This window comes from Plecotus auritus (genome assembly GCF_963455305.1).
Source record: "Plecotus auritus genome assembly, chromosome: 10".
NCBI lineage: Eukaryota > Metazoa > Chordata > Mammalia > Chiroptera > Vespertilionidae > Plecotus > Plecotus auritus.
In genome coordinates, this window is record NC_137785.1 from 56,722,058 (window position 1) to 56,731,202 (window position 9,145).

At 63.3% G+C, this 9,145-nt stretch overlaps 1 protein-coding gene across 1 annotated transcript; it reads left to right on the top strand.

Annotated features, from left to right (window-relative positions):
• The first annotated feature begins 1,215 nt into the window (after window positions 1-1,215).
• On the top strand, window positions 1,216-4,227 carry IRX3 (iroquois homeobox 3). Its single transcript, XM_080643833.1, has 4 exons — window positions 1,216-1,861; window positions 2,039-3,149; window positions 3,324-3,390; window positions 3,811-4,227. The coding sequence occupies exons 1-4, from the start codon at window positions 1,595-1,597 to the stop codon at window positions 3,863-3,865; spliced, it is 1,500 nt and encodes a 499-aa protein (XP_080499959.1). The 5' UTR covers window positions 1,216-1,594; the 3' UTR covers window positions 3,866-4,227.
• Window positions 4,228-9,145: the final 4,918 nt, after the last annotated feature.

Below are 9,145 nucleotides of genomic sequence, written 5' to 3' on the forward strand. Positions count from 1 at the left end.
GACGGCGGGGAAATCCACGCAAAAAGAACACAGGCGGGCGCGGGGAGCGGGGGAGGAGCGGGGAAGGGAAGAGTGTCTACGTACAGAAAATGCCCGGGTACGAACTTCTTGAAGAGCTCTCGAAAGTTCCTGGAGCCTCACCACCCGGCTCCTCCCCCATTCCCACGCCCATTTAGGGCGCTGGCAGGCTCCACTTTCACGTCTTCGCTCCCCAGGACCCCCAGGGCGTCCACCCTGCAGCCCTCCACCCCCCTCCCCCCGCCCCCAGACCAGCCCTCCATTTCTAATAAGTAATTCGCACCCGGACCCCTTCAGGAGGCTAATCTCTGGGTTTGGTCCGCTTGGGTGGGGGGCAGCCTCGCCCCCAAGGGTACTGAGGTAGCCTTAGAAGGCACAATGCACCCCCTCACCCTCTTCTAGCTCCCTCCCCAGGCTGCTGAGAGTGGCCCGGTGTCAGGGGTGCGTGCCAAATAGGGGGCCCGGGCCCTCTAAGGCCCCGGTGCTTGCCCCGGACCCAGGTCTGGTCCCGACCCAGGCTTGGCGCTGGGGCCCGGGGAGAGGTGCCGAGGGGCGGGAAGAGGGGAGGGGCGAGCTGACCCGGTACTAACCCCCAGTCCCCGCGCCTCTGCCGGGTGCCTCCGGGCGCAGGCCAGAGGGGGCGGGAAGGGACTGGAGCGCAGGGTCCCGCCCCCGCCCCGCCCCGCCCCGCGCGCGGTATCCGCGGGGGTGGGAGGCCTCGCCGGTAAGGCTCCCCGGCGATTGGCGACTGGGGAAGGAGACGCTGGGAAAAGTCGAATAAGAGGGCGCGACGTCAGACCTGAGATTTGGGAAAGGGCGAGGGAGGGAGAGAGGGCGGGGACGGACACACAGACAGATACGTACACCTCTCCCCCAACCACCACCACCCTACCCTGTATAGCACCCTAAGTGTCCACAACTTTCGGCCGCCTTAGCCCAGGGCTCGGTGCCGGGGTGGGGTGGGGACAGCGCGGTGTGAGTAGAGACACAGATGAGAGAGAGCGAGAGAGCGAGGGAGAGAGAAGAAAGAAAAAAGGAGCAGAAAAGGGAGGAAAAGGAATCCCGAGAAAGAAAGAGGAGTTTCCTAGCGCCCAGAAGAGGTAAAGCGCCCGAAGGAGCGGAAGCGATCCTGGGGGGGAGAGGAGCGAGGGGAGGGGAGAGGAAGGGCGAGGAGGGGGAGTGAGAACTAGAGGCGGCGAAGGAAGCCGGGCGCGACACTGCTCGGGAAGAGGAGGGCGGCGAGGAGCCCGGAGCGGGCAGAGGCGGCTCGGGCTGCGGAGAGGAGGGAGCGCGGCGCGGAGAGGAGGGGCTTGCGGCCCGTGGAAATGTCAATCAGGGCCCCGAGCCCCGGGAATCTCCGCCAATCTGTCCGGACCTGACCTGGCTCCCGGCCGCCGCCGCCGCACCGCGGAGCAGATCCCGAGGTGACCGCGGAGCGCCGCGCAGCGCGGGAGGCAGCGCGGCCCGAACTCGGCCCAGCCCCCGATGCGCGCCGGAGCCCGCGGGCGGCGCTGAGCAGGGCGGCCCCGGCGGCCGGCGGCCGGGCCCCCTCTCCGTCCGCGCCCCGCGGGCCACCATGTCCTTCCCCCAGCTCGGATACCAGTACATCCGCCCCATCTACCCACCCGAGCGCCCGGGGACCGCCGGCGGCGGCGGCAGCGCTGGGGCCCGCGGCGGCCCGGCAGCCAGCGCCTCGGAGCTGGCCGCCTCGGGGTCCCTGTCCAATGTGCTCTCGTCCGTGTACGGGGCGCCCTATGCCGCCGCGGCAGCAGCGGCCGCCGCCGCCCAAGGCTACGGCGCGTTCCTGCCCTACGCCGCCGAACTGCCCATCTTCCCGCAGCTGGTAAGCGCCGGGGGAGCCGGGAATGCGGGTGGGGTGGGGGGCGCGGGTTGGAGCTGGGCCACCCGACGCGGTGAGCGCGCGCGAGTAGACGAGCCAGGGCCCAGGCCAGGAGGGGGTAGGCGGACACGGCCAGGGCTCATCCCCGCATGTCCCTTCCTTCTCTCCATGTGCGTTCAGGGCGCACAGTATGAGCTGAAAGACAGCCCGGGGGTGCAGCATCCGGCCGCCGCAGCCGCGTTTCCGCACCCGCACCCCGCCTTCTATCCATACGGCCAGTACCAGTTCGGGGACCCGTCCCGTCCCAAGAACGCCACCCGCGAGAGCACGAGCACGCTCAAGGCCTGGCTCCATGAGCACCGGAAGAACCCCTACCCCACCAAGGGCGAGAAGATCATGCTGGCCATCATCACCAAGATGACCCTCACCCAGGTGTCCACCTGGTTCGCCAACGCGCGCCGGCGCCTCAAGAAGGAGAACAAGATGACCTGGGCGCCCCGCAGCCGCACCGACGAGGAGGGCAACGCCTACGGGAGCGAGCGCGAGGAGGACGAGGAGGAGGACGAGGAAGAGGGCAAACGCGAGCTGGAGGAGGAGGAGGAGCTCGGCGGGGAGGAGGAGGACGCGGGGGGCGAGGGCCTGGCGGACGACGAGGACGAGGAGATCGATTTGGAGAACGTGGACGGCGCGGCCGCGGGGCCTGAGCTCGTCCTGGCGGGGGCGGCGCGCAGGGACGACGACCTGGGCCTGGGACCCAGTTCAGACTCCAAGAACAGCGACTCGGACGACAGCTCCGAGGGCTCGGAGGAGCGCCCGCTGCCGGCCCTGAGTCTGGCCCCAGTGCCACCGCCGCTGGCCGCGTCTCCGCCATCCCCGCCCTCGCCCCCCGCGGGCCTGGACCCCTGCGCTCCTGCTCCTGCGCCCGCCTCCGCCCTGCAGAAGCCCAAGATCTGGTCCCTGGCCGAGACGGCCACGAGCCCGGACAACCCGCGTCGTTCGCCTCCGGGCGCGGGAGGCTCTCCCCCCGGGGCCGCCGTCGCGCCCCCGGCCCTGCAGCTCTCCCCGGCCGCCGCCGCCGCCGTGGCGCACAGACTGGTCTCGGCGCCGCTGGGAAAATTCCCCGCTTGGACCAACCGGCCGTTCCCAGGCGCGCCGCCCGCGGCCCGTCCGCACCCGCTCTCCCTGCTCGGCTCGGCCCCTCCACACCTGTTGGGACTTCCCGGAGCCTCGGGCCACCCGGCTGCCGCCGCCGCTGCCTTCGCTCGGCCCGCGGAGCCCGAGGGTGGAACAGGTGACTGCCGAGCGCAGGGTGCGGAGGGAGGGGGCGGGCCTGGGGATGCGCCCGGGCCGGAGGAGACAGGCAGGACCCCAGGAGCGCGGGGCCCTCCCCTGGGCGCTTGCCTCCGCGGCCCTGGGTGCCGGGACAGAGCTCTGAAGGCCCCCCTTTTCTCCCCGCTGCCCTTAGATCGCTGTAGTGCCTTGGAAGTGGAGAAAAAGTTACTCAAGACAGCTTTCCAGCCCGTGCCCCGGCGGTAAGAGACCCCCGAGGGGGGAGGGGGTGGTAATGGCGAGAAAAGGAAGTAACTGGTGCGAAGCCGGGCTTTTGCCCCCGGGGGTGACGCAGCTGGGAAACGCTTTTCAAAGGGGACGAAACACACCCTCCGTTGTCCCCCAGGGCCCGGAGCTGGCCCCATAACCCTGCCCCAATCCAAGCACTCCGCCTGGCCAGCAGGCACTGGGAGCCCCCCTCCTTCCTTCCAGCCCCGGACCTCAGTCCTGAGCCTCCCACCCATCTCACAGTTACATGGGAAGACCCACATGTACCGCTGACATCATTTTACATGGCGACGCCTCCTGCTCCCCGCCCCAGCCCCTGTGGGGTCTCCCAGCCCTAGGCCGCAGGGGTGCCCCTCGCTCCCCAGTCCTTTGCTACCCCTGCCTCTCTCTTCCAGGCCCCAGAACCACCTGGACGCCGCGCTGGTCTTGTCGGCCCTCTCCTCCTCTTAGTTCTTTTTTTTTTCTAAATTTTTTAATCGTTGTAATAATTGTAAAAAAGTAATCGCTCTGTATAGTTATGACTTGTAAGCATGTCTGTGTATGAATACCTTAAAAAAGAAAACGAAACAAAAAAGAAATAAAAAAATACAACAAGTCCCCCTGGGTGAAGTCTCCCCAGTTCGCTTCTGTCCCCCACTTTAGCCGAGTTTGGGAGATGGGTTTGCGAGGTTGACTGTGGGGAGTGGCGTTTCGGTGAGAATCGGCGTGTCTGACTTGTTTGTATATACACAGAAGAAATGTACATATGTGTGAACCAAATTGTACAAGAAAGTATCTATTTTTGGCTAAATAAATGAGCTGTTGCCACTTTGACTATAACCGCCTGTCTGCCCCCAGAGGGGTCTGTTTGCCGTTTGTTGTTCTGTTTTGTCCCCCACCCCCACCCCCACCCTCCTGTTTAAAGAGTCATTGGAATCAGCAGAAAAGACCAAGAGAGGAGTCTGGACCCTGTGACCAGAAGAGAGCAGAGGCGGAGGCGGAGGTGGAGGCGGAGGCGCACAGGCGGTGAGGCTGGGGGCTCCCCCGAAGAAGTATCTGGGGCCAAGGAGACGGGTGGGCAACCAGGGCAACGGGAAACTGGGCCCAACCCGCCAGTCCACGGACCCCACCGAGGGCTCTTGGGGCGTCCTCTGCTGACGCAGCAGACTTAGAGGAGGGTGTGGACACAGAGGGGTTAGGTTGGGAGGTGCTCACCCTGCCTGCGCCCCGTTCTTAGATAGGCACAATTGAGGTTGGTTCATTCTTGTAGAAGGAGCGGTGCACGCCCAGCGTCAAGCCCCCTTCCAACCACAGGGCACCCCCAGACTCCTTACAGAAGCAGGAGTGTGGGGGGGGGGAGAGGGAGGGAATGGAGGAGCCAGGAGTCTAGGGGAGCCCAGCCTTTGCTCCTGGTGACTGTGTCCAGTCCGAATTGAGAGTTGGGGGCCTGGTGGCATCTGTGCGTCTTGGCACCCCAGTGGGTTTCCCCAGGTGCCCTGCAAGGGCAGCCTTCGGAGGTCAGGGTGCGGGTGGTTCGGACCCAAGCAGGATCCAGCCCAGATTCCGGCAGCCGGATAGGGGCGGGCCGGCCAGGGGAGGGAGCCGGGGAAATTTGGGGCTAGAGCTCCCTCTACAGGACAAAGAGGCCGCCGGGCGCTGGCCACCGTGGCCTCTCCGCAGGGCATAGCCTTCCCGCCGCACCCTTTTTTTCTCTTTCAGGCCCCAGCCTTGCCCAACTTTGACTTGAAGCTGTAGGGAATTCGGGAAGAGTGATGATGCGTTGGGGTACAAAGTGGGGGCACCTGTTTTGAGTCTCCCCACGTGTAATTCGTGTATCTGTAAGGCTGCCAGATGCTAGTGTGGGCCCCCAAGAGTGAGGCGTGTGACAATCTCGCGGGTCTCCAGGGAGGTTTGGGCAGAGCTTGCACCCCCAGAGCCACCTCGAAGGTTGGGCAGGAGCAGAGGCTGCCCAGCAAGGACTGGTCTATGTGGGGTACAGCTGCCAGCGCCCCCCTCAGGGCCCCCACGCAGGCGGGGCGTGCGCCCCGGCCCTTCCAGGTCACAGAGGTCTGGTGAGCAGAGACAGGGCTGGCCTCCAGAATACCAGGCTCTGCCTTCTCCCCACTCTTGCTTCGCTTTTTCTCCCCCTAAAGATTGGGTCCTTCCCTGGCCGCAGGCTGCGACTGGGGTTCAGCTCTGATCTTGGGCACCCCACCTCTGGACGCGGAGCCAGCGCCCACTGCCTGGGCCTTGAACCTGGGCGGCCAGGCCTCAGCAGCTGCGCGGAGGCCTTTGGTCAGCAGGAGTCGCTTTACATGGTCACCTCCCCCCACCGGAGCCCCTCTTGTGAGCTGGTGCCTCCCAAGCTTCTGGGGCACAGGCCTAGCACCCTTAGCACCCGGGCCAGCCCCCCTCCTGCGACATGGAGAGGGGGGCGGATCATTAACTCCTCTGTGTCCTGTGTCCTCCCCTCTGAAGGGAACAGCTGCTTGGAAGGGTGCTCCTGGACGCATGTGGGGGGCTGGCCTGCGGTAGGTGAACGTAAACCACCCTCGTCTTGCAATTATTATTCCAGAATCTCAGACCCCACTCCTCAAGCTCCCGGCAGCATTCTGCCCCAGCCCCTCCCATCGGCCAAAAAAGGGAGCTGTCTGCACCGAGGCATCTTAGAACCTAGGAACAGGGCAGCAGGGAGAGGGGGTGATGGCCAAGCCAGGCAGCCTCCCCCCACCTCTGAAGACCCCCGAGGGGGAAGCCTGCCTCTGTGCAGAGGGAGCTGGGTGAGGGGGGCCCAGGCAGAGCCCCAAGAGGTCTGAGCACCTGTCCTGCTCTCTCTCTCCAGTGAAAACCCTGGGTTCCTCGCACTCTGCAGCCCGTCCCATCCCAGGGGTAAGGGTCCTCAGCGGAGACCCGCCCTGCCCCCTGCAAGGACAGGAGGTGTGGGTGCCAGAGGGGAGAGGGGGAAACCCAGAGCAGGTCCTGTGTTCGCATGTTCTCTGTGGGATGAGAGAACACATGGGCCCCTCACCTGGCCTCAGGTTGACCCCAAAGAGACAGGGCAATCGAAAGAATAAAAGGCCCCCGTGGGCTTCGAGCTGAAGAGGAGGCAGCTCGCTTTTGCTGCACTTGCATTTTGCCAGGAAGCGGGCTCCGTCCTCCTCCCAGAGCCTCCTCCCTGAGTCCTCCCCTCCTCTCCCTCCTCTCAGGGACCCTAGGAACAGCCCCCATCCTTTATTGTCCGGCCCTAGGATTTAAAAACAAGAAAGGAAGCCAGGGGAGAGAAGGAGGGGAAAAGGAGAGAGAGAGAGAGAGAGAGAGAGGAAGGATATGGGAATCTCATCCTTGGTCCTGATTAAGCTTCAATTAGAAATAAAATGTGTCAATCACTCCGCTTGGCAGGGGTTCCTGCTGTCGGGGCTGGTTCTGCAAAGCGCTCCAAGGTGTGCGGGATAATCAATTAGGTCAGAGGCAAGCGTGTATGTCACCGCTTCCCTCATTATCCGCATGGAGCTGGAGGAGGCGGTGCGCGGCCAGGCCAGGGAATAAAATTATCTCCCTAAGTGGCGGCCCACCTCTGGGACTGGCGCATTCGCGGTCTCCAATTGAATTTATTTTCGGTGGAAATCAGGGAGGAGTAAGCGGGCTCCAGCGGGAAGGCAGCGTGGACAGGTGAAGACAGGCAAGGCTGCGGGAGAGCGAGGGGTGCCCCAGCCACTGGCCTGCTCCAGGCGGGGACAGGGCCTAGCCTCACCTGCAGGGCCGGTGTCCTCCAGGGGCCATTGGGCCCAACGAGGCCACTGACATGGGCCTGAGTTCCGGAAGGTTGAGAGAGAGAGAGAGAGGGATTGGATGCTTGGGTCGGAATCTCCTCTTGGGAGATTCTGTCAGGAACTGGCTTTGGGGCTAATTATTTGTATCCTTCTAGAAATATCCTCTGCATCTGGTGATTCCTGTTTGCATACCCCTCTACCTCCTCCCAGTGAAAACGGGCAATCACTACAGGTGCGTGAAATGGTGTCTGTGGCTCGAGCTACCTCCCACTTGCGTGGGGCCCAGTCCCGCCCTCTCTCCGAGCCCCACGTTCACCGGCTGCAACACGGAGGGGACTGGATTCGATCCATTTATCCAAATCGTCTTGCAAAGCCAGTGTTGTGTAGGATGAGGCAACCGTGAAAAGGGGTGGGTCTAAAGATAATTAGGGGGGTGATGGGGAACCATGACCTCTCCAGATATGGCCTCCCGATCCTCACTGACCACTGTCACCCGATCCAGCCAGCCAGTCTGACCACATTAAAAAGGTCCGTACAGGGGTGGGCAAACTTTTTGACTCGAGGGCCACAATGGGTTCTTAAACTGGACCGGAGGGCCGGAACAAAAGCATGGATGGAGTGTTTGTGTGAACTCATATAAATTCAAAGTAAAGGAGCAGAGGGGAGAGCAAGAGAACTGGATAGAACAGTCGGATCCGGCCCGAGGGCCGTAGTTTGCCCGCGGCTGGTAGCATGTGACCGACGTAGCTTCACAGTCACTGCTCCCCTCAGAGGCTCCAGCCCCCCTCCCCACCCCACCCCCAGGCCATCCCGATTGTCTGCTAGAAAGCCCAGGAGGCCCCTCTTCCTGAGGTGGAGGGTGTGAGATCTAGTAGAGGTCCACGAGTACTTCTCAGTGGGGCGACCCCCCCACGCGGGGACACATGGCAGTGTCTGGGGGCATTTTCCATGGCCATGACTGGTTAGGGGTGCTCCTGGCATCGAGTGCGTACAGAGCAGGGGTGCAGGCCCCCCCAAGGCACCGGCCAGCCCTCCACACACAGACTCCTCCCGTCCAGTGTCAGCAGTGCGAGGCTGAGAGACCAGGGAGTCGGGCGGGGCGCAGTGTCTGGGGCGACCCCCGGAAAAGCAGGTCTTTTCTCCCAGAAACCACAGCTCCGTGGAGAGGAACATTAAGCCGGGTGCTAAGTGGGCGCTGTGTGTTCCTCACAAGCCTTTGGCCCTGGAGGGGGGAGGTAGGGGCGAGAGAGTGCGCACAGGACAGTAGCGGGCCTGGGAGAGAGCGGCCTCACCTCAGCCTGCTGCTGGGGGGGGAGCGTCCCAGGCGAGAGGGACAGAGTGACCCCATGGAGGACGTCTGTCTGGGAGGTTGGGGCCTCTCTCCCTGGACGTTTCCCTCAGGAGCAGGTTCTGGAAGGTTCTCCCAGATGCAAGCGTAACTCAGTGCGGTTTTGCCTCCTGATTGTTGCCACCTCTTCACGGCTGCCAGCCCTCTGTGTGCACAAGTGCGTCTCTTTATGCACTTGTTTGTGTGACCCGGGAGTGCGTGTGTATGTGTTTGTGTGTGTATGTGTTCGTGTGTGTGTGCATGTGTGTGTGTGTGCACGTACGCATATGTGTGGTGGTGTCAGGGAGTCCGGAGTATGTGTGTGTGTGTATGTGTGTGAGTGCACGCATGTGTGCATATGTGTGTGCGTGCGCATGTGTGCACGTGTGTGTGCACATGTGCGCATATGTGTGGTGTCAGGAAGCCCGGCATGTGTGTGTGCGTGTGTGCATATGTGCATATGTGTGGTGGTGTCAGGAAGCCCGGTGTGTGTGTGTATGTGTGTGTGCATGTGTGCATATGTCTATGTGTGTGGAGCCCGGTGTGTGTGTGTGTGTGTGTGTGTGTGTGCATATGCATATGCATATGTGTGTGTGCAGGCATGCATGTGTGCATATGTGCATGTGTGTGGTGGTGTCAGGGAGCAGAAGGGAG